This window comes from Pan paniscus, chromosome 16 (genome assembly GCF_029289425.2).
Source record: "Pan paniscus chromosome 16, NHGRI_mPanPan1-v2.0_pri, whole genome shotgun sequence".
NCBI lineage: Eukaryota > Metazoa > Chordata > Mammalia > Primates > Hominidae > Pan > Pan paniscus.
This window is the reverse complement of record NC_073265.2, coordinates 63,631,189-63,654,929: the sequence shown is the minus strand read 5'-3', so window position 1 is coordinate 63,654,929 and position 23,741 is coordinate 63,631,189. Positions and strand designations below refer to the sequence as shown.

The 23,741-nt window shown below is 56.2% G+C and overlaps 1 protein-coding gene and 1 long non-coding RNA gene across 3 annotated transcripts in view; both read left to right on the top strand.

Moving 5' to 3' along the window:
* Nucleotides 1-18,010, top strand: part of SEMA7A (semaphorin 7A (JohnMiltonHagen blood group)) — a 28,597-nt gene extending 10,587 nt beyond the window's left edge. For both annotated transcript variants that reach the window (XM_003811109.7, XM_034939131.4), the window contains exons 2-14: nucleotides 8,350-8,501; nucleotides 8,994-9,035; nucleotides 9,334-9,426; nucleotides 9,628-9,712; nucleotides 9,858-9,968; nucleotides 10,589-10,728; nucleotides 11,314-11,498; nucleotides 12,353-12,461; nucleotides 12,554-12,752; nucleotides 15,286-15,413; nucleotides 15,589-15,743; nucleotides 15,943-16,004; nucleotides 16,314-18,010. In XM_003811109.7, coding sequence (XP_003811157.4) covers nucleotides 8,350-8,501; nucleotides 8,994-9,035; nucleotides 9,334-9,426; nucleotides 9,628-9,712; nucleotides 9,858-9,968; nucleotides 10,589-10,728; nucleotides 11,314-11,498; nucleotides 12,353-12,461; nucleotides 12,554-12,752; nucleotides 15,286-15,413; nucleotides 15,589-15,743; nucleotides 15,943-16,004; nucleotides 16,314-16,675 — 1,823 coding nt within the window. In that variant the 3' untranslated portion in view covers nucleotides 16,676-18,010. The remainder of the gene's footprint in view (nucleotides 1-8,349; nucleotides 8,502-8,993; nucleotides 9,036-9,333; nucleotides 9,427-9,627; nucleotides 9,713-9,857; nucleotides 9,969-10,588; nucleotides 10,729-11,313; nucleotides 11,499-12,352; nucleotides 12,462-12,553; nucleotides 12,753-15,285; nucleotides 15,414-15,588; nucleotides 15,744-15,942; nucleotides 16,005-16,313) is intronic.
* A 1,006-nt stretch (nucleotides 18,011-19,016) lies between these two features.
* Nucleotides 19,017-22,688, top strand: LOC134729115 (uncharacterized). The gene is made up of 3 exons (XR_010109996.1): nucleotides 19,017-19,095; nucleotides 20,185-20,436; nucleotides 22,171-22,688. It is a non-coding gene; the product is annotated as an uncharacterized LOC134729115 (long non-coding RNA).
* Nucleotides 22,689-23,741: the final 1,053 nt, after the last annotated feature.

Sequence of the window (23,741 nt, the reverse complement as noted above, 5' to 3'; positions counted from 1 at the left end):
TGAGCTGCTCCCTGGGAATGGAAGACTTGGAGCAAGAGGAAGCCTGGTCCTCACCTTCAGGGCCCCATAGGCCAGATGAAATCCCATCAGACAGCGTGATCTGAGCGAAGATGGTGGTGCCAGATGGTTTGTGGTACAAGGTCGAAGGTACGGGCAGTGAGGGCTGGAGCAGTCTGGAATACTTCCTGGATCCAAGGGATTTAGCTACATTTTCAAGGACAGGTAAGATCCATGTGCACAGAGAAAAGGAGGAAGGTCAATCCAGGGAAGGGAGAACAGGAGCAAAGTGCAGAGATGGGAATGAGCCACGGCAGAGCTGTGCAGAGATGAGGTGGGCCTTGACTGTCCTGCCCTGAGGTTTTGGGCCCTGCTTGGATGGGCAGTTAGGAGCCATGGTGGGTCCTTGAGCTGTGGAGTGGAGGTGAGTGTTTTCGCCAGGGCTGGCTGAGTGGGGACCTGGCTGGTGAGCACACTCTGCCCTTCACTGTGGTCAGCTTCAGAGCATGCAGTACTTTTTTTCTTAGAGACAGGATCTCACTGTCTCCCAGGCTGGAGTACAGTGGTGCAATCATAGCTGTCTGCAGCCTCGAACTCCTGAACACATGTGATCCTTCTGCCTTGGTCTCCCGAAATGCTGGGATAACAGGCATGAGCCATGGCACCCAGCCCCACAGAGTACTTTATGTTCTGAGCAGAGATCTTGGGAGACTTGTCTTTCTAATCAGTCACTGAGGACCGGGGCCCCACGCCGCACCTCGAGAAGATTCCTGCCCCACTGTTGTAACTTAGGATCTTTAAGATGGAGAGCACCTCTTCCATGATTAAGAGAGAGACAGGTGAAAATAAAGATTTTGTTACTAACAGGTCTTGAGGGATACCTGGTGTACCTGAAGCCACACACAGGTGGAGGTCAGGGAGCATGTGCAGGGTGGGGGGATCCATGGGCCAGCATCTTTATGGGGTCCATGGTGTTATTAAAACAAGTTTTCCACAGGGAGTTTGTTTTGTTGTTGTTGTTTTGAGATGGAGTCTTGCTCTGTCACCCAGGCTGGAGTGCAGTGGCGTGGTCTCAGCTCACTATAACCTCTGCCTCCTGGGTTCAAGTGATTCTTCTGCCTCAGCCTCCCAAGTAGCTGGGAGTACAGGCGCACACCACCATGTCTGGCTAATTTTTTTGTATTTTTGGTAGAGATGGGGTTTCACCATGTTGGCCAGGCTGGTCTCGAACTCCTGACCTCAAATGATCTGCCCACCTCAGCCTCCCAAAGCGCCGGGATTACGGGCATGACCCACTGTGCCTGGCCTCCATGGGGAGTTTTAATTGGTGGGTTTACAGCAAGCAGTCATGAGTTCCAGGAGGTCATGTTGTGACTTGAGACAAGGTCACTGGCCTATCTGCACAGTCCATGCGGGCTGTGGGACAAGGTCAGCAGGACCAATCAAGTGGGCTGTATGTAGCCATCCCACAGGGAAGCAGTCACCAGGAGACGACTGTCTACGGTAGATATCTGGATTGAGCACATGGAGGAACTGGGAGGAGGTGGGGAGCTGGAAACGATGTCAAGGTTGACTGAGCCCTGCTTCTAGTGTGAGAAAACCCAGCTTATATTCAAAACGGATGCCAGGGCAACATCAAAGCATAGGAATTCACTACATTCACCTGGGCCTGCACACCTGTGCTCACTTGCACACACTGTCTTCAGGGTGTTACGGGCAGAGGTCAGGACTTCATTGGCCAAGTAGCCTCTAACTGGGCCTCACCCTCTGTAGGCTTTGGTCTCCTCATCTGTCTGGGAAGGGCTGACCTTGGAAGCCTCCAAGGGCTCATCTCTGGAATACGATGTTATAAGCACAGATTCTGGAGTCAGCTTGCCTGAGTATGAACCTCTGCTCCACCCCTTACTAGCTGTGTAATGCTGGGTAAGTTACTCAGCTTCTCTGTGTCTCATGGTCCTCATCTGCAAAATGGGGATAATATAAAAGAACCTACTTCATGAGAGTTCAGTGATGATTAAATGAGTTAATATATCTAAAAATCATCTGGAATAGTGTTTGGCACATAGTAAATGCGATGGAAAGGTTGGGTGGTAGGGGCATCATCATCGTCGTCATCATCTTCCTCCTCCTCCTCTGGCATCTCTGGTTTCTGATGGAATGCAGCCCTGGCAGCCCAGCCCCTGCCAGTTCTCCCTAATGGGCTTTGCTGGCTGGCTGCCCTTGCTCAGTCTCCCCTGCTGGTTCAGGCTAAGGCTAAGACTGGGGAACCTTCTGTTTCTCAGCAGTCTTCCACCTGCCTCCCTCCCTCCACTTGGGGTTGTGTAGCCATTCTCCGCCCTCTCCCCGACCCCTGCCCTGGCTGTGGGCCCAAGGGCAGGCCCTGCACCGCTACCCTTTGTCTGCTTTGAAGGAGCCACCAGCGACTTCGGCCCCACTCTGGGGCTTTTGGAACCTGCTGGGCTGGAGAACAGCTGGAAGGTAGATGGGACATGATGTTTGTCCTGGGCTTCCGGCCTTCCCTGGGCGTGGGCTCAGGGCATCTTACCCACTCCAGCTGGGCCTCAGTGCCAGCCTTCCTTCCCTGAGTCCCTGAATCCTGCTCAGCACAGCCTCTCACCAAGGGGCTTGCTTTCCACACTGTCCCTTCTCCCTAGGACTTTGCCCCAGACAGTCTCCCCAATAGCCAAACCTTCTTCTGGTCCTTTGAGCACAGTGGTGCCATGGGGAGAGCATCCAGACCTTGGTGGCTTGGAAGGGCATTAGTTTTCCTGTTTGTAAAACGGCAATACAGGTTGTCCTGCCTTCTTTGCAGGGTGGCTGGAGGTTTGGTGGGCTGGTCAGTGGAAGCAGATGAGAATGTCAGTTTCTTCTGCTGCCTCCACTTCCAGAAAACTGTCTGACTTCTCTGGCACTCAGAGAGTCACACTTTCCCAAAAAGACCCATGGGCTTAACCCTGATTGTTTTGTGATTTGTTTCAAGAATCCTGGTGGGTCATAAAACCCAGGCCCAAACAAGTACCAGCACCCACCCCGACTCGCACCCAGCTAATCCACAGGGAGGAAAATGAACCCAGGAAGACCCAGCCCCAATCACCGTCACAGCCAGCCAGCTGTCCAGCCACCAAAGAGATAATGAGGCTTCTTGGAGCCAGGGCTGAGCCACACATGAGATATACTCCCCTCCCACCCACAGCTGACCTTGGTGGGTGGGAGGATGCTCCCCTTTGGCCCAGCACACAGCTCGCTCTTCTCATAGCTCTTAAACAAGTTAGACTTCTCAGTCCTCCAGGAGCTGAGTGCTGTCTTGAGGCCCCACCTCCTGCCCCAGCACACAGGCTCTGCCCCTGCCAGGCGACTAGCTAATCTAGAACCTAACCCTGCCTGAGAGTTGCCAGGACCCACCTGCAACCATGACCTATCCTTAGCACCAAGCCGGTGCCACCCTGGAAACCAGGCTTCTCACACCCTCTTCCTGGCCATATCAGGAGAGACAGAAACATTTGTTCCTGTATTCCCACCCCTAGTGGAAGGGTTTCCTCTACCACTCTGACATGCACGGCACCTACACTTCCACCATTAGTCACTCCTTTGGATTTAAGGCTTTGATCACTAAAGGCCCCTGGGAGATCAGGGCCTCACCTGGAAGGTGGGTGGGCGGGTGATTCCCTTTAGTTATCAGGTTAGTGACTCGGCACCTAGTGAGCAAGAGAGGGAAGGGTAGAGTAGGGATGATTCAGGGAAGTAGGGAGAGGCTGAATATACAGCTTTTTGCAAATCAGAGGCTCTCCAGGAAGCCCAGGATGTGATCCTGGAGAGAAGCAGCTGGGTAATGGGTACTGGAAACTTGGAGCTTCCCTCGCTCTGTGTCCTTGGGCCGGTGGTACAGCCTCTTTGGCCTCTGTGTCCTTAAGTTCAATGACTGTTTAGATCCTCTCCCTTCCACCTTGACATGTGGATGTGGGATTCCAAAGGGTGGAGAGGCTGCAGGCTAATGCCTAGGCATCACGTGGGCCTTCCCTCTACTCTCTTTTCCAGACACGTAGTTGGGCGAGGGTGTGAGGTAGGCCTGGCAGTGCAGGGGTGGGGGCACAACTGTGGGAGGACGCTCCTGCCAGATGTGCTGGCTCTCCAACCTGAGGTCGGCCTGCTTTCTGCTCTTTGGCCCGGGGCCTCTCTGACTGCCTGACTTAGGCATTCTCTGTGGGGGTGCCCACATTCCTGCCATTTTCAGAGCCTGACTCTCTGCCCACTTTCAAAAGGCTCCTTGAGGTTACATTCAAGGCCCACTGGGTCAGTGGGTCAGGTTGCAAGGCTGGCTTTGCCAGACCAGAGCATGGGACCCAGCCCCTTCATGGACAACAACACCTCCCACTCTGCCCTCCCCTGGAGCTGCACTCCTCTTTCACAAACAACAAGAGTATGGGGACAGCGGGCCAGACGGTGACAGCACCAGAGTGAATGAGAAGAGGAAACGTGCTCCACCAGGCAGGCCTGAGTTAAGAAATGCATGCCAGAGGCCCAGACTTGCCACAGTCGGTCAGCTGCTGGGGTGGTGATCGAGGGTAGGGTCCCTAAGGAGTCAGGCCCCATTCTTTCCAATGGGATCAGAGCCCTGTGAGCACCCGGCCCTGCGGCTGTGTCTGGTGGAGGTTATCTCCTACAACCCAGCCATCCTTGCAGCCCTCCTATCTGGCCGGAGCTGGGCCTTGCTGGCCCTGCCACCATGAGAAATGGTACTCAGGGGAACTATGGAGTCCGGCTGGGTACGGGGCAGCCTGAATGTGCTTTCTTGGTCCAGCACGAGTGAGGATTGGCTCGGAATCACATGGGGTGGGAGGTGGGTTGTCTTGTTCCTGGCCTGCCTCTGGGCTATGCCCTCCCCATATGTCCCTAGCCCCCTCCCCTACCTGAGCCCCTGGTTATTCTGGGAGCTTTTAGCTACCACTTAGTCAGCCACTAATGCGTCAGGCTGGGGAGTGAGGGGGGAGACACGGTGCCAGACGGTGCTCCTTTTAGACAAGCAGGATGGGAAGCAGGGGGAGCCAGGAGGTGGGGGACGCCAGAGGATAGGGAGGCATTTTCCACTCCTGGCCCTGCTCGTAGGTTCAGGCAGCAGGGGAGAGTGGTGGGCAGTGGGTCAGTGTGTCCTTGGACAGGCTGCATCTTCCCTCCCCCATCACACGTGGGCCTCAGCTCACCTTCCCAATTCTTCTCATTAGGACTCTGCCAGGCTGCAGCGCATGGCCTCTGTCCTCCATACAGCCACCTTCCCCACCTTTGCTCAGGTTGCGTCCTCTGCCTGGCTTTCCCTCCCGGCCTGTTCAGGGCCCATCCAGCTTTTGTCTACCTCACCTCTCCGTTTGGGTTCATAAAGCATCACAAAGAAAATGTTCGGGGATATGATACATACTCCCTTGGCCTGGCCTTTTTAGGGGTAGCCCCTGGCCTTGCTCAGCCCCTGCCTGGGCAGAGACTCGAGGCCTGGCCCTGATGGCTTGGTGCTGCCTTCACTTCCAGGCAGCCCTCCTGCCCCTGAGCCCCGAGCCCCCGCTCCTGCCAACCTGAACAAAGCTTCCTTTCATGTATTCATCGAGCTGCTGCTGCTCGACACTTCCCGGGCACAATCAGGCCTTTTGAGGGCCTCAGGCAGTGCGGGAGCCCAGGCTGGGGCTGGGGTGGAGAATGGGCCAAGGCCTTGTCCTGGGGCTGAGCTGGTGTCATTCCCTCTAGTCCATATGCATCACCAAGAACAGAGCTGGGAGGGCCAGGAACCTGGGGGTCATGGGAGGCCGTGGTCCTGGGCTCCTGTTCGTTTTCCTGCAAAATGGGACGAACAGTCCCTGCTTCCTCCACCCTAGCCATTGTGGCTAGGGTTTGAAGGGAACTGGGCTCAGGCTTGCAGATCCGCATGGGATTGTCCGGGCCCTAGTGCTGCAGCTCCTACCCAGGGGCCAGCAGCCCTCACCCTCCCTTCATGTCTTCAGCAGATACTTTGTGGGCGGCCCTGGGGTCCATGCTAAGACAGTTTTGCCGGAGAGCTGTGGAAGCTTTCTGTGGTGTGGCTGTCTGACCCCTCAGATGTATTCCCAGGGTAGGGCCAGGCCTCCCCCTCAGACCTTGCTCTCCAGGACCCAGTCATGTCTCTGCCATCAGGCTCGACTCCCCAGGGCAGGACTGTTTTCCTCTTCTCTTCAACAGCCCTGCAATTCCTAGACCAGGGTGCCCCCAGCCAGAGTCCTGTCTGGTGCCTCTTTTCCCTTGAGTAGTTGTACATTGGCCTTGCTGGCCCCCTCGGAGACCTGGGCCTGTGGCCTTGGTGCAGGAGTGGGGCTAAGGTGACTGATGGAGGTGGCTAGCACAGTCTGATGGCTAGGACTTTTCTGCTTTGACTCCCAGGGACTATGGATCTCAGGTCCTAGCCCAGCATCTCTAGATGCAGACACACACCTTTTCCTGGCTGCCAGTCTGGCTATTGGTGGATGGGAGGGGAGCAGGAGGGGAGCTGGGGCTGCAGACTGTCTGGATCTCTGGCTGGGCCATAGAGGATGGTGGCTGCAGCTTGGGCTGCGGGTGGAAGGGGAGTTACGGGAGCTGAGTCAGGAAGACTGTGTCTGTGACCCCAGCACTCTAATTTTATCCCAGGAAGGGAGGGGGAGCAGGGCAGCACCCAAGACCTGCCAGCTCTCCCTCCCTCCCACCGAAGTGCCAGTACCTCTCAGCCCTTGCTCTGCACATCTGGGGCCTACAGGGAGGGAGGCTTGGGGGCCAGGGAGGGCTGATATCCCCGGAGCTGTTCAGTTGGGCTGTTTGTGATGTGCACCAGGAGAGCCACACCACCCAAGGACAGTGAGCTCAGCACTTCTCTCTGTAGCCTGCCATGCTCCTGAGAACTGATACTGCAGCCTGGGACAAGCTAATGTGTCCTGCCTGCTGGTGTGACCTTGGCATGTCTCCCAGGGTACCTCAGCATTCTTCTCTGCACAGTGCGCCAGGCCACAGAAGAGGTGAAGAATGCTCACTTCCGGGGGTGACCTGGCCATGAAGGGATGTTTCTTAAAGAATGAAGGTGTGGTGGCACAGTGTGTGGTCCAGCTGCTCCTTGCCCCTGTTAAATGCAGAATCAATAGGGATAGCTCCAATGGGAATAAGAGGGATCGGGGGCAGAGTTGAGGAAATGGTAGTTCTTTTTGGTCAGAGCTGGAGCTTGGGTGTCACTGCCAAGCTGGCTGCCCCAGAGTTTCCTGCAGCTGAAAAAACAGTGGTCAGACCCAGTTCCTGGGTGAGGCCCAGGCTGGTCAGAGGTGGGAAGATGCTGGGTGTGGCTGATTGCTGGGGGCACAACCACAGGCCATCCCATCCCTATAATTTACTCCTGCAACCAGGACAACCTCAGCAGTGTCACTGGAGATGAGACACCTCCCCAGAGGCAGTGGCTGCAGTCAGTTTCTTTTTTGGGGAAAATTTTCCCGGTCAGCCCTTCTGCTGAAAGTCCCAGGCTGTGCTCTGTGAAGGTTCCCCTGTCCCAGAGTTGCTGGGGAGGAAGAGCCGATCTTCACCCCCCGGAGAGCTAGCATCCTCATGGGTGAAACCAGGCCAGAGTGGGCCATGGAGCAGAGTCCAGCTTGGTAGGCAGGAGTGCAGGCTCTGGTTCAGGGTCTGCTACTGACCTGCTTCCATGTGCCCCTGGGCTGCCCCTCCCTTGGCCTCTGTTTTCCCATCTGTGAAATGGGAGGGAGTAGATGTTGAGATTCCTTTCCTCCTCTAGTCTAGTGCTCACTAAGGGGCTGGGGATGGGCCAGGAGAGGTTGGAGAGGGATTCCTGAAGGAGGAGAAGGAGTTCTGAGCATTGTGATTCCTGGGAACCTGGACTCCAAGGGAGGTGCTTGAAGGCCCTGCTGCCTGCTGAAAGGCCCGGGGTCGGGGGGCGCTGCTTGCTTTGGCTTAGGGCAGCAGAGAACCTCCCAGAGCATGGCCAAGGAGCCCTGGTCCTCCTGCCTTAGCCCAGCCCTCAAAAGTGTGTGCCAGAGGAGGGGGTCTGTTCCCCCAAGAGGTCCCTAAATCCTTCCCCACTCTGAGATCACACATACCGTGAAGGAAGGAGAGGCTGCCACATTAGGGGAGGGGCCGTGCTGTGGGTGAGGACAGCTGGTTGCTGGAGCCCACCGGAGGATCTCTTACTTCTCCTGTCCTTGACTCTCTGAGTCTGGGTACCACCCCAGCCCAGAGCTTGTCTGACGCCCTGCCAGGACCCTGAGCACCAAGCACTGGTTCCAGTGTGCCATGTGGAGGGGACCCAGAGTCTTCTCTCTCGGGACCTGGCTTCAATGTTTCTACTAATTGTCTCCTCCTCAGGCCATGTAGGGCAGGACCGGGTGGACTTTGGCCAGACTGAGCCGCACACGGTGCTTTTCCACGAGCCAGGCAGCTCCTCTGTGTGGGTGGGAGGACGTGGCAAGGTCTACCTCTTTGACTTCCCCGAGGGCAAGAACGCATCTGTGCGCACGGTGAGCCTCTCTCTTCCCCCAACACCCCCCCTACCCTCTTATCTCCCCTCTGGCCCTGCCAAGGGTCCTCAGGGAATCCGAGGGAGCTGGCTTCTCTTCCTAAACTGCCCCCACCTCCGTATCCTATAAATGGCTCCTGGGGGAGGCTCCCTAAAGGTAGTCCAGATTGGAGTGGGGAGCTGGGGCGGTGTGGAGAAAAACAGGAGCTAATGGGCCTGGCCAGCTGGGCAGCGCTGCTGCGGAAAGCCCAGGCTGGAAGCTGGGCCCCAGAGCCCATGCCTGGTCTTCTGAACCCTCTGGGCCTCAGCTCTGGATATGAGACCCTGTTTGACCTCAGGTAGATCACTCACCCTCTCAGAGCCCCAGTTGCTCATCTGTCAGATGAGAATAATGGTTGCTTCCTTTGGGGCTTATCCTGAGGCTGTGTGGAAAGCATTTCAGGGGTACCTCACCCCTGGCAGATTGAACTAATGCTTCTCCCCTTCTCCCCAGGTGAATATCGGCTCCACAAAGGGGTCCTGTCTGGATAAGCGGGTGAGTGGGGGAGGGAGTATGGAGGGGTCTGAGCCACTTGGTAAAGGGAGAGGAGACCTCGAGGGTGTAAGGAAGGAAGCATGGCCCTGCCCCGCGAGTCCCAGACTGATGGGGAGACGTGGTCCTCTGTGCTTAGGGGATGGCGTCAGCTGCACACACTCTGGGCTGTCCTGGGAGGCTGTCACCTATGCTAAGCCCTTCTGACACCTTCTTCCCTGATCCTGGGGGTCCTAGTGCTAGGCTTGCCAGGGCCTTCCAGCAACCAATTTCTCTCCTCCCTTCTCTCTTCCCCGGGCAGGACTGCGAGAACTACATCACTCTCCTGGAGAGGCGGAGTGAGGGGCTGCTGGCCTGTGGCACCAACGCCCGGCACCCCAGCTGCTGGAACCTGGTGAGAAGGCTGCTCCCCATGTGCCTGATCAGCTCACCTTCTACTGCGTGGGCTTCTGCCCCTCGTGGTGGGAAGGAGATGGCGAGACTCCAATGCTGGCCTTGCCCTGGGAGGATGGGGCTCCTGGCCGAGAAACTGGCCGTCATGGGAGGCAGTGGCTGTGGGATTATGTGGCCATCCAACCCTCTGGATCTCCCACAGGTGAATGGCACTGTGGTGCCACTTGGCGAGATGAGAGGCTATGCCCCCTTCAGCCCGGACGAGAACTCCCTGGTTCTGTTTGAAGGTAGGGCAGTGCTGGAGCAGGCGCCCCAGGGGGATGCTTCTGAACTGGGCTGGGAGAGGAGTGGTCAGCTCTTTGTCCAGTGTCCAGAGGAGGGACTTCCAGGAGCTGCCTGCCCTTACTCATTTCTCCCTCCCACTGATCCCAGGGGACGAGGTGTATTCCACCATCCGGAAGCAGGAATACAATGGGAAGATCCCTCGGTTCCGCCGCATCCGGGGCGAGAGTGAGCTGTACACCAGTGATACTGTCATGCAGAGTGAGTCAGGCTTCGGCTGGGCTGAGGGTGGGCAAGGGGGTGTGAGCACTTAAGGTGGCAGATGGGATCCTGATGTTTCTGGGAGGGCTCCCTGAGGGCCGCTGGGGCCATGCAGGAAAGCAGGACCTTGGTATAGGCCTGAGAAGTTAGGGTTGGCTGGGAGCAGAGGAACAGACAAGGTATAGCAGTGGGATGGGCCCAGCCCTCTTCAGGAACACAAACAGAGGGAGCCCCAGACCCAGTGCAGGGTCCCCAGGAGCCAAAGTTTATCCTCTGCTGAGTTCACGTGGAGGCAGCCCCCAACTCCCTCCTCATCAGGGCTCTGCCAATTGAGCAGAAGTGACATAGGGGCCCCCAGGGACCTTCCCCCACTCCCCAGGCATGAAGTCATTGCTCCTGGGCCGATGACATCTTTGTAGGAAGAGGGCAAAACAGGTGTGGGGTGGAGGTGCAGGGTCTAGGGCCCCTCGGGGAGTTGGACCTGATGTTCTGAGTCCTATTCCAGATCTGATTTGCCATGGTTTGTGCAGACCCGAAGGAGGGAGGAGAGTGTGCAGGGTTGGGATGGTCTCCCGGGCAAGCTTCCCAGCCTTACGCCCACTCGCCTCTGTCCCTGGCAGACCCACAGTTCATCAAAGCCACCATCGTGCACCAAGACCAGGCTTACGATGACAAGATCTACTACTTCTTCCGAGAGGACAATCCTGACAAGAATCCTGAGGCTCCTCTCAATGTGTCCCGTGTGGCCCAGTTGTGCAGGGTGAGCAGGGGCGTGAGGGCTGCTGGCTACGTGTCTGTGCATGAATAGGCCTGAGTGAGGGTGAGTTCTGTGTGTCCGTGTGCATGTAGAAGTTGTGTGGATGTATGAGTGGGTCTGTATCAGGGACTGTGGGAGCAGCTGTGTGTGCATGGAGCATCATGTGTCTGTGTGTGGGTAAAGGTGGCTGAGCTCCTGTGCACGTATGATGGCGTGTGAGCGTGTGTATGATGGGGTGTGTGTGTGTGTGTGTGTTTTGCCTGTGTGAATGTGCTGTGCCACGTGTGTGGGTGTGTGAGTCAGTAAATGTGTGTCTGAGTCCGTCTGCTCTGTGGGGACCTGGCACTCTCACCTGCCCTGACCCTGGGCACTGCTGGCCCTGGGCTCTGGATCAGCCAGGCCTGCTTGCTGGAGTCTCATCTGGAGACCTGCCCTGAGTCCTGGGGCACCCCCGGCAGGTCCTGGCCCCTCACAGCCTGCCTTCCTCCTCTGGGCCCAGGTGTTGATATTGCTGGCAGTGGTTTCCTGGGGTGTGTGGGGAAGCCCGGGCAGGTGCTGAGGGGCCTCTTCTCCCCTCTGCCCTTCCAGGGGGACCAGGGTGGGGAAAGTTCACTGTCAGTCTCCAAGTGGAACACTTTTCTGAAAGCCATGCTGGTATGCAGTGATGCTGCCACCAACAAGAACTTCAACAGGCTGCAAGACGTCTTCCTGCTCCCTGACCCCAGCGGCCAGTGGAGGGACACCAGGGTCTATGGTGTTTTCTCCAACCCCTGGTGAGTGGCCCTTGTCCTGGGGCCGGGGCTGGCATTGGTTCAGTGTCCAGTAGGGACAGGAGGCCTTGGGCCCTGCTGAGGGCCTCCCTGGTGTGGCAGGAGCAGGGACTGCAGGCTCAAGAGGCTGGGCTGTTGCTGGGTGTGGGGTGGGGGGACAGCCAGTGCGATGTGTGTACTGTTGTGTGAGTGAGTCTGCACTCATGGGTGTGTGTGCATGCCCTATATGCACACTCATGACTGCACTTGTGCCTGTGTGTCCCACCACCTGCGTGTGCCGAGAGTGGACACTGGGCCCAGGAGGAAGCTGCTGAAGCATCTCTCGGGGAGCTGGGTGCTATTACACCTGCTCAGGCACTGCCTGAGCCCGATAATTCACACTTCTTAATCACTCTCATTGATTGAAAACACGGCAGGCAAAAGTGTTGGGTGTGTGTGGGGAGAGTTAGGGATAGAGTGGAGGAAGCCGAGACCCTGCTCTGTGGCTCCTGGGTGAGTGGGGTCCCCCAGGCTGGGAAGGGGTTGGGGGTCTGGCCTCCTGGGGCATCAGCACCCCACAGCCTGTGCCCAGGGAGGGCTAGAGAACTTCTCAGCCTATGTTGGGGTTCCTCCTGCCTTGGGGTTGGGTAGAGCAGATGGCCTCTAGACTCAGTGATTCTGTAACAGGATACAAGTTTGTGGTTTTAGATTGCAGCACAAAGAAATTAGGCTGAACTCCTCTCCTTCCTCCTCTCCATCCCTCCCCATTTTCAGTGGTGGTTGGCAACTCAGTGCCAGGCACAAGGCTGGCCTGGGTGAGTGGAGGTGGATGGGTGGGTTCTGGGCCCCCCATTGAGCTGGTCTCCATGTCACTGCAGGAACTACTCAGCCGTCTGTGTGTATTCCCTCGGTGACATTGACAAGATCTTCCGTACCTCCTCACTCAAGGACTACCACTCAAGCCTTCCCAACCCGCGGCCTGGCAAGGTGAGCGTGACACCAGCCGTGGCCCAGGCCCAGCCCTCCTTCTGCCTCACCTCCCACCACCCCACTGACCTGGGCCTGCTCTCCTTGCCCAGTGCCTCCCAGACCAGCAGCCGATACCCACAGAGACCTTCCAGGTGGCTGACGGTCACCCAGAGGTGGCGCAGAGGGTGGAGCCCATGGGGCCTCTGAAGACGCCATTGTTCCACTCTAAATACCACTACCAGAAAGTGGCCGTCCACCGCATGCAAGCCAGCCACGGGGAGACCTTTCATGTGCTTTACCTAACTACAGGTGAGAGGCTACCCCGGGACCCTCAGTTTGCTTTGTAAAAATGGGCATGAAAGGTGTAAGGAATAATGTAGTTAACATCTGGTTGGATCTTTACATGTGGAAGGAATAATTGAGTGACTAGAGTTGTCAGGGGTTAATGTGTGTGGATGTGGAAGAGTCAGGCAGGGAGAGCTTCCTGGAGGAGGTAGGGGCAAGAGGGAAAGGGGGATGGGAGAAAAGCAAGCACTGGGATTTGGAGGCGGAAATCTGGAGAGTCTGAGCAAAGCCAGGTGCACCTTTGGTCCAGATGTCTGACTCAGGGAAGAAGATGGTAGGAAGAGACGTGGCAAATGAGGAGGAGGGGCCTGAACCACAGGGATACTGGCCTCTGCCAGGCAGAATGAGGGAGTCAGGCCCTGCGCCTGTCTTTGGGATTGTGCAGGTGAGAGGAAACATTTGAGGAGTTGATGGGGCACAAATTAGGCATGAGGAAGGAGTTCCAGGGGGCAGAACCTTTGCCATCTCACAGAGGACAGGGGCAGCTTCTCCTCTTCCCTGGAGTAGGCCCTGCTGGGGGAAGCTGGGTGGAATGCCGTGGGAGATGCTCCTGCTTTCTGGAAAGCCACAGGACACGGAGGAGCCAGTCCTGAGTTGGGTTTGTCGCAGCTTCCCATGCCAGCTGCCTTCCTTGAGACTGGAAAGGGCCTCTAGCACCCCTGGGGCCATTCAATTCAGGCCCAGGCGCCCAACCTCAGTTGTTCACATTCCCCATGTGATCTCCTGTTGCTGCTTCACCTTGGAACTGTCTCGGCTTTGGTGACCTTGTAGGAAACTGGAACCCCAGCACCATTGTTTGGCTCCTGGAAGCCTTGGGGAGAGGAATTTCCCACAGGGCAGGGCCTGGGTCCTGATTCCCTGCCTCTTTACTCCCTATTCATCCCGGCTACACCCTTGGGCCCCCATCCTTGCTTGGCTCCAGTAGTGGCTGGCACAGCTGTTGTGGTCAGCCAGGGATGGCAGGGCACTGGGGAACAGAAGAGGAGAGGTCACACAGTGCGGAACTGGGAGCAGGAGCTAGGACAAGGAAGGCTGGACTTGGGCCATGGATTCCCTTCCTGCAGACTTGGGAGGTGAGCACACTTGAGTGATTAGAGAAGGTGTCTTCGTTCTAAGGGCAGTGGAGGAGGCACCATTTTGGAGCCTGCATCATTCATATTGGGGCTAGATTGAAAAATAGAGCTTTCTAAGTCCTCTGCAGAGAATGGGAGGCTCTCACAACTGGGAGAAGTATTGGCTCTTTTCCTGAGAATTTTGCCAAGGGTATGCTGTTACTGGGGCTGGTTTGGAAGGAGGTATAGGGCAGTATGTCTGTGAAGGCAGTGGCTGGGGTGGGGCCTTATCAGGCCCAAGGAGCATCTGGCCACATCTCAGAGTCCACAGATGAGGATCACGGATGTGTAGAGGAAACATCCTAGGCAGGCGATCATCTGACTGCTTTTTTGGGGCAGGTGATGCCCTGGGAAATTGAGAGGGAGGGAGAGAGGGAGGTAGGCTATTCTAGAAACTGGGACAGCAGGTGAGGTAGGATTGGGAGGACCAGGGGTCAGGGTGCCCATTGGTCCCTAATTATGAACGGAGAGAGCATTGGTCTAGGAGGCAGGCAGCTCGGTTATAAGACCTTGGGAACTCTTGATTTAGAATCCAAGATCCTTTTTAGATCTAAGATTTTATAAAATTAAGATATCCCCTAAGATCAAATGCAACGTGGAGTCCTGAATTGGATCCTAGAACAGAAGAAGGACATTTGTGGAAAAACTAGTGAAATCCAAATAAAGTCTGTAGTTTTGTTAATAGTAATGCACCAATGTCAGTTGCCTAGTTGTGACAAATATACCGTGGTTATGTAAGATGGTAACATTAGGGGGAACTGGAGAAGGGTAGATTGGAGCTCTCTGTACTATCTTTGCAACTTTTCTGGGAATCTAAAATTACTCCAAAATAAAAAAAAATGTATTTAAAGTAAATATATTCCCTAAGAGTCCAGGAGGCAGGGGAGTTGTAGAAGCAGCTGAGTGGTTGGGCTCTGACAGATTTGGGTTCCAACTCGGTCTCTGCTGCTCACCAGCTATGTGACCTTGAGCAAGTGGCTTAGCCTTTCTGAGCCTGATTTCCTTATCTGTGGAGTGGGGAAGATGACAGCCACCTCGCAGGGCTGTGGAGGGTTAAACGAGGTGATGCATGGACAGCAGCCGCGCTGACCTTGCTGGTGTGGGGCTCTTGCTTCTGTTCTTCCCGTGCAGCCTTGGGAATGTTGGAGGCCGTATCCAGGGACCCCTGGGCCTCCTGGGATGGCCTCTCTGGATCAGCCTTGGAAGGTTCCAGGCTGCCCTTAGGCTCCCACATTCTTCCCCAGTCACGCTCTCCTCGCCCTGCCCACACCAGTCCTGTGACCCTCGCCTGAGTTGTGACTTCCCACCCCTCCCCGGCCTAGAGGAAAGCTGCCTGGCCCCTCAGTGGGACTCCCGCCCACTGACCCTCTGTCCACCATACACAGACAGGGGCACTATCCACAAGGTGGTAGAACCGGGGGAGCAGGAGCACAGCTTCGCCTTCAACATCATGGAGATCCAGCCCTTCCGCCGCGCGGCTGCCATCCAGACCATGTCGCTGGATGCTGAGCGGGTGAGCCTTCCCCCACTGCGTCCCATGGGCTATGGCAGTGACTGCAGCTGAGGACAGGGCTCCTTTGCATGTGATTTGTGTGTTCTTTTAAGAACTTCTAGGCCTTAGGGCCTGGACATTTAGGACTGAGTGTGGGGTGGGGCCCGGGCCTGACCCAGTCCTGCTGTCCTTCCAGAGGAAGCTGTATGTGAGCTCCCAGTGGGAGGTGAGCCAGGTGCCCCTGGACCTGTGTGAGGTCTATGGCGGGGGCTGCCACGGTTGCCTCATGTCCCGAGACCCCTACTGCGGCTGGGACCAGGGCCGCTGCGTCTCCATCTACAGCTCCGAACGGTACGTTGGCCGGGATCCCTCGTCCCTGGGAGAAGGTGGGCATGGGAGAGGGGGAGGTGTTGTCAGGCTGGAGGAGGTGGCGGTACTGGGCCTTTCTTGTGGGACCCTCCTCTCTGCTGGAACTGCACTGGGGTAAGGATAGGAGGGTCAGGTCTGCAGCCTTGTATCTGCTGATCCTCTTTCGTCCTTCCCACTCCAGGTCAGTGCTGCAATCCATTAATCCAGCCGAGCCACACAAGGAGTGTCCCAACCCCAAACCAGGTACCTGATCTGGCCCTGCTGGCGGCTGTGGCCCAATGAGTGGGGTACTGCCCTGCCCTGATTGTCCTGGTCTGAGGGAGACATGGCCTTGTCCTGTGGGCCCCAGGCACACGGGGCAGGATACAGTCCTGCAGAGGGAGCCCTCTTGGTGGGATGAGCGAGACGGGAGAAAAAAGGAGGACGCTGAGGGCTGGGTTCCCCACGTTCATTCAGAAGCCTTGTCCTGGGATCCCAGTCCGTGGGGAGGACACATCCTCCCCTGGGAGCTCTTTGTCCCTCCTCACGGCTGCTTCCCCACTGCCTCCCCAGACAAGGCCCCACTGCAGAAGGTTTCCCTGGCCCCAAACTCTCGCTACTACCTGAGCTGCCCCATGGAATCCCGCCACGCCACCTACTCATGGCGCCACAAGGAGAACGTGGAGCAGAGCTGCGAACCTGGTCACCAGAGCCCCAACTGCATCCTGTTCATCGAGAACCTCACGGCGCAGCAGTACGGCCACTACTTCTGCGAGGCCCAGGAGGGCTCCTACTTCCGCGAGGCTCAGCACTGGCAGCTGCTGCCCGAGGACGGCATCATGGCCGAGCACCTGCTGGGTCATGCCTGTGCCCTGGCCGCCTCCCTCTGGCTGGGGGTGCTGCCCACACTCACTCTTGGCTTGCTGGTCCACTAGGGCCTCCCGAGGCTGGGCATGCCTCAGGCTTCTGCAGCCCAGGGCACTAGAACGTCTCACACTCAGAGCCGGCTGGCCCGGGAGCTCCTTGCCTGCCAATTCTTCCAGGGGACAGAATAACCCAGTGGAGGATGCCAGGCCTGGAGACGTCCAGCCGCAGGCGGCTGCTGGGCCCCAGGTGGCGCACGGATGGTGAGGGGCTGAGAATGAGGGCACCGACTGTGAAGCTGGGGCATCGATGACCCAAGACTTTATCTTCTGGAAAATATTTTTCAGACTCCTCAAACTTGACTAAATGCAGCGATGCTCCCAGCCCAAGAGCCCATGGGTTGGGGAGTGGGTTTGGATAGGAGAGCTGGGACCCCATCTCGACCCTGGGGCTGAGGCCTGAGTCCTTCTGGACTCTTGGTACCCGCATTGCCTCCTTCCCCTCCCTCTCTCATGGCTGGATGGCTGGTGTTCCTGAAGACCCAGGGCTACCCTCTGTCCAGCCCTGTCCTCTGCAGCTCCCTCTCTGGTCCTGGGTCCCACAGGACAGCCGCCTTGCATGTTTATTGAAGGATGTTTGCTTTCCGGACGGAAGGACGGAAAAAGCTCTATTTTTATGTTAGGCTTATTTCATGTATAGCTACTTCCGACTGCATCTGTATGAAAATACCAAAACTACATGCGGGGGGGTGGGTGGGAAAGGGAGGGGCTGGGAAGGGATGGGTTGGGGAGCGGGGGTGATCCCAGTCTGAGGCTCCCGGGGATGAGATAAGAGTCTGGAGACGGGCATGGGTTCTTGGAGAGTGGCATGAGCTGGCTCTGCCCTGGGAGCCCGGTCTGAGGGGGACGTTGTTGGAGCCCCCAGTGTTGGGGGTGGTTATGGGAGGGGGTGGGGTGAGGGAAACGGGAGAATGAAGGAGAAAACTGAGCCCTAGTTTCACCGTGTTCATTTGGAAGGACGAGCCGGGTCCTCAGGGGGAGGTTCCAGGACTCTGCCCTTGGCGTTGAGGGTTGGGGGGCGGGGGGCCTCCTCCCTTCCTCTCAGCCCCCTTCCCCAGGGGCTGTGCTTCCATGCTCCTAGCCTCCCACCTTCGCTCAGGACATGTTATAACTTAGGCTAAACTGTGAAAATTCCGGTGGGGATGGCCTGGGCCGAGCTCTCCAGGCAGGCGGCCCTGCCCCCAGCCCTGTCCATCCATTTCAGGGGGGAGCTGGGCCCTTCTCCGGCTGTGTCTGGCCACCCAGGGCAGTGGCTGGGGCCAGTGGCCTTCCAGCTTTGGCCCCTGCACCTCTTCTCAATGCACTTTAATAATGTAACATGTTACTAATAAACAAGCTATTTATTTACCTGCGCCTGTTCCTTGCCTGCAAAGCTGTCCTGGTCAGGGGGTGTTGGTGGGGGCTCCTGTTTATTACTCGCCACCCCCTGGCTGCGTGAGCATCACATGCATTCTTTCATGTCCTGGTTAGGGCCCAGGAGCCGGCTCAGCAGGGCTGTAGCTAGTGAGAGGCAGGAATGGGGACCTGAACCCACGACTCCTCAGCAGCGTGCTGCTTGCTCGAGCCTTGACCCCAGAGCCCCAATAGCACGTGCACCCCTTTTCCCCATTCCCAGCCTTCACCTCCCACCACTTCCCCCTGGAAGGCCTGGCCTGGGTCATGCTAGAAACAGCCTCAGGACTCCCTGCCTTCAAGGGGCAGTTCTGGAGGGCAAGCTGATCAAACGCGGCCCTGTGGGATGCTGTGGCCTTGAGTGTGTGTGCAGGAGGCTGGTGCCGGCTGAAGAGATGAGGGAATGGGATTTGCTCCAGGCAGGGTAGGGGTCTGGGTGAGGGTTGGAGAGTAGGGAGGGACCTGTGGGGAGGGTTTATGAGTGATGAGGTAGGATTTGAGTTGTAGAAACTCAGGACTCCCTCCAAGATCAAGTAAATAGGTTTTAGAACACATAAGTTTATGCAGGAAGGAGCCTCTGAGGCTGGGGTGGAAGGATGCAGGGGAGTTAGGAGGCTGTCCAGTGGTGGGTGGAGGTCAGGATGAGAGCAGTGGCCCTGGGATGAAGGGCAGGGACAGTAGGGAGCACTGCAGATAGAAGTCCAGATAGAAGCCCAGAGGCCTCCCCTCCCCCTTGTTCCCTTCTCTGTCCCCTGTCCCTGGAGGCAAGGACCTAGGCCTTTGGGGTCTGCTAGGCGTTTTTCCTGAGCAGTGACTGCTGGAGGGGTCCATGGCAGACTTGGGGCAGTTTACTTCTCTGTCCGAGCCCAGCTTCTGGTTGGCTCTGGCAAACCCCACAGGACTGGAATTGCCCCCACCCATAGTGCTCCCTCCCACTTCAGTTTGCTCTGCACTCTCATAGCCAGCCCATTCCTGAGGATTCTCCCCATCCTTTTCTCCCCCAACACTCGGCATGCCCTGGGGGACCAAGGTCTCAGCAGGTACATGGGACCAGGGGTCTTTGGGAGTTTGGGGGACCCAGAAGAGCCCTGGGCAGCTGGGGCAGAGACCTGGGGCTGCTGCCACCATTTGTGGCGTTTGTGGTCCTGGGCAGACCCTCGCCTTTCCCGAGCCTCATTTCTCTCCTGTGTAAAAGGCAGGGCTGGACCTGGGCTTCTGTGGACCCTTTCCTGCACATCTTGTCTGTCCCAGTCTGTCTGTATTCCAGTGCACAGCCAAGCATTGGCAGCAGGATGGGGGTTTCACAGGCTCCTGCTCAGCAAGCTGGAGGCTGGTGGCAAAGCAAAGGATGGGAGTGAATTCCAGCCCCAAATGGTCTGAGCGGCGAGTGGACAAAGTGTGGGCTTAAGCCTTGGTCCCTCCTGGAGTGCTGCTGGTGGTGGTCTCCACTGAGTTCCCTGTCCTCTCTGGGCCTCAGCAGCCTCCCTCTTTCCAGAGATGCTCCTAGTGCTCTGATGGGTCCATGGCTGGGGATTTGAGTGATGGAACCCACTCCATTGTCTCTGTGGAGGCACCAGGAGAGGCTGGGCTGGGAGGGAAGCCGTGTGCATTAAGGCATGAAATGAGCCCGTGTAAATTCCATGTAAATGAGCTGGCAGGGATGAGGCCAGCCAGGCACAAGCCTCCTGCCCTGTTTTCCCCAATGGACAAGCAGCACAGCAGGCCTCTGGCTGGCGGTGTGTGGGCAGGACGGTTAGGCTGGGCCTGGGTGGTGGGAGGATCTGCTCTAGCCATAACCACACGATATCCACAGTCCCAGCACTGGCTTCTTGAGGGCCAGGCCAGGGACCAGAGCCAGGCCAGGGGCAGGAGCCAGGCCCATCCTTCTCCCCTCTCTTGTGCATTCTCGTTGGGGAGGAGGAAGAGGGACGAGACTGAAAGCTCAGCTCTCCTGGGGAAGGCAGCAGGGAACTGCAGATTTCGTTCTGCCTCCCTCCCACTTTAGGAATGTAGAGTCATTACGGTTTATCCCCCATCCACATGTCCTGTCATCCTCTCTCCCCGAGGGAAGGCTGCTGTCCTCTTGTCTCTCTGCTACATCAAATCATACCCTTCCCATCTCTCCTCAGACTTCTACCTTCCTTTGCTGGAACCACTCTGCATTTGCTCCTGTGATTCCCTACCCTGGAATGCCAGGAGGAGGATGCTCCCAGGCAAAGATTTCAGAATGACATGGAATTCTCCAGAGGAATCCTGGATCCCCCCTGCACTAATGCCTCAGCCTGTTCACTCCTGATCTTTGGGAGGGTGCACCTGGAAGCAAGCTCTGGGGTCCCTGGGGGAGAAGGCACAGCCCCTGCCCTGGAGACACTTAAAGCCTGGTAGGGAAGGGCTGTGGGCTGGACAGTGACCATACGTGTGATGGTCCTAGGTGGGAGGTGGGAGCTCAGAGGAGGAACCTAACCCATTGAGCGAAGTGCTCAGGGAAGGCTTTGAGTAGGGCCTTAGAGGATGTGTAGAAGTTCCCCAGGAGGAGAGTGACTGAATGGAGAGGGAACAGCATTTACAAAGTCCTGGGAGTGTGAGAGGGCCTGGGGTGTTATGGGCTCGCTGGAGTAAAGTGAACTCCATGAAGCCAGAAATCCTTGGCAGTTTCATTCACAGCTGTATCTCTAGTACCTAGAACAGTGCCTGGCACATATTAGGTGCTCAGGACATTCTTATTGAATGAATGAATAAGATGAGAGAAGGGAGAGTATCTAGAGGTGAGACTGGATGACTCCAACAGTTCCCGATCCTGGGAACTAAAGCAAGATCTTTATCCTGCAGACACTAGGGAGCAATTGAAGGATTTTGAGCAGGGGTGGGGTAGATGATAATGATAATAATGGTGAGGATAATGGGAGCCTGAGATCCGTGTTTTCTTACACCCCATCTCTTACAGCAAAGACCCACTCCTCACCATTTCCAGGTGTTTCTAGCTCCTTATATGGTCCAATTTTAGCCTTTTGCTTACTGGAAAAGAAAGTGCAGCCATCCTGGCTACAGTGCCAGACAGGAGGTCTGTAGGCGTGGGGCAGTGGAATGGGGCTGAAATGGCTAAATCCGGCTCGGAAACACTTTTATGTCAATATTGGTTAACTCTGGGAGGAAGAGACCTTGGGAGAAAAACAAAAACAAAATCCACATTCTCAGGGTCACCAATGGCCATGAGTCAGCCCCCACCAAGGGAAGCAGCACAGAAACACACTCAGGAGGCGCTGGCCCTGTTAGTATGCTGGGGCGTTTCTGTAGGGTGGTGTTCACACCAGAACCGCTGCACTCGAACCAAGTCAAGGTCCCAGAACTCTGGCAGTTCTTTCAAGTTGGGCAAAATAAATGAGCTCAGAAGGGCTTAGGTAGAGGTGAATACGTCCTTGGGGCTGAGCCTATATCATGGTGGGGAAACACATGGCTTGCAGCTTGATTCAGCTGTAGCCTATGCCTGGAGCAGGCATTGCTGATCAATTGTGGCATTCCTTTCCTGAGCTCAGATGAGTGATTTTCTTCAGAACTTGCATTCTCTGGGGGCTACTGGGCACTTGAAATAGGGCTCATCTGAATTGAGATGTACTGTAAGTATAAACAACACACTGGATTTTGAAAACATATGAAAAAAATGACCTTAAATTTTTACATCGATTACACTTTGAAATGATAATATTAGAGGTTGGGCGTGCTGGCTCACACCTGTAATCCCAGAGCTTTGGGAGGCTGAGGTCAGTAGATCACCTGAGGTCAGGAGTTTGAGACCAGCCTGGCTAACATGGTGAAACCCTGTCTCTACTAAAAATACAAAAATTAGGTGGGCATGGTGGCGTGTACCTGTAATCCCAGTTATTTGGGAGGCTGAGGCAGGAGAATCGCCTGAACCTGGGAGGCAGAGGTTGCAGTGAGCTGAGATTGCTCCATTGTACTCCAGCCTGGGCAACAAGAATGAAACACCGTCTCAAAAAAAAAAAAAAAAAAAAAAAAGATAATATTTCAGATATAAGATATATTTGGCTAGATAACATACAAAAATTAATTCCACCTATTTCTTTAACTTTTTTTGTTGTTGTTGTTTTGTTTTTTAGATGGAGTCTTGCTCTGTAGCACAGAATGAAGTGCAGTGGCAGGACCTTGGCTCACCACAACCTTCGCCTCCCAGGTTAAGCGATTCTCCTACCTCAGCCTCCCGAGTAGCTGAGATTACAGGCTCCCGCCACCACGCCCCGCTAATGTTTGTATTTTCAGTAGAGACGGGGTTTCACCATGTTGGCCAGGCTGGTCTCCAACTCCTGACCTCAAATGATCTGCCCGCCTCAGCCTCCCAAAATGCTGGGATTACAGGCGCGAGCCACCGCTCCTGGTCTTCTTTAACTTTTATCTAGTGTGGCTACTGGAACATTTTAAATTATGTGTGTGGCTCATACTGTATTTCTGTTGGACAACACTGTTATGGAATATCTGCTCTGCGGGGGCAGGGAATTTTGTCTTTTTTTGTTCACAGCTAAATTTCATAGCACCTAGAGTAGCACCTAGCACACAGTAGGTGGTCAGTAAATTATTTGTGGAATGAATGAATGGATCCTCACCAGCATTTCTCCTTAGGAGTCACCAGCAATTGATCAGATGGAACTTATTTGCTACCCCGAGCCTAGCGGATGCTACACCACAGTGCTAACAACCCCCGTTTGTGCTTTCTGACTTTAGAGCTTGTGTCGCTCTCCTGGGACTCTCCTGATACCCAGTGGGGCAGGTGAAAGTGGACTCTGGTGAATGCACTGCTCCGCTGAGGGTCTTCTGAAAGGGAACGTTTCCATTCCTTCTGATCAGGAAGCAGGGCAGTGTGCAAATGGTATGGAAATCACTTCTTGTGGGTGTTTGCCTATCTAGGGTGCTGGGGATACTTCCAGTCCACTTCCTGACCCCAGCCCTTGGTCCCTAGAGACAAAAGAGGAAGCTCTGGAGACTTTGAGCTCTGGGGGCAGATCGGGGGAACTGGGGCCCCCTTAGTCTTTCCCCAGCGAATGAGGGCTTGTAGCCCGGAGCATCCTCATCTCTCAATTCAGCAGGAGCCTAAAAATAGTCTGCAGTTTCAGCCTCCCCCACAGCCGCCCGCGCCAAGTGGGGCCCTGCGCCCGGCAGCTCCTCCACAATCCAGACTGTCTGCACAATCTGCCCCAGCCACCGACCCCCATCTCCTCGGCGTCTGTCCCATCCTGGCCCCTGAGAACCCTGAGCTCAGCACTCCCTGCTGTGAGGCCTGCTGAGGGTCTGCCTCACACTCTGCCTTTCCTAACAGCCTGGGCCCTGACCCCTGGAATTCCAGACCCCATGTTTTGTCCACTCTCCATTCTGGAGGGGACGCTAGCCAGACACAAGTGGGGTGAAGGTGTTGCAGGTAATGAAACCAGCACATGCAAAGCATGGGGTGCGAGAGAGCACAACATGCCATGGAAAGGGTGAGCCGGAAGGGCTGGGTGCACAGGATGGAGTACGGGGGCCAGTCCCAAGCTGGAAGGCAGCACCGCAGGTCTGTTGGCTCCCACCCCACGCATGGATGCCCTGGAGTAGATGATGTCTTTGTCCAGCCCACGGTGGAGCAGGACTGCCCCTTGGATCAAGTAGCCTGCAGTAGCTCTGGTGCCACCCGCACCTTGTG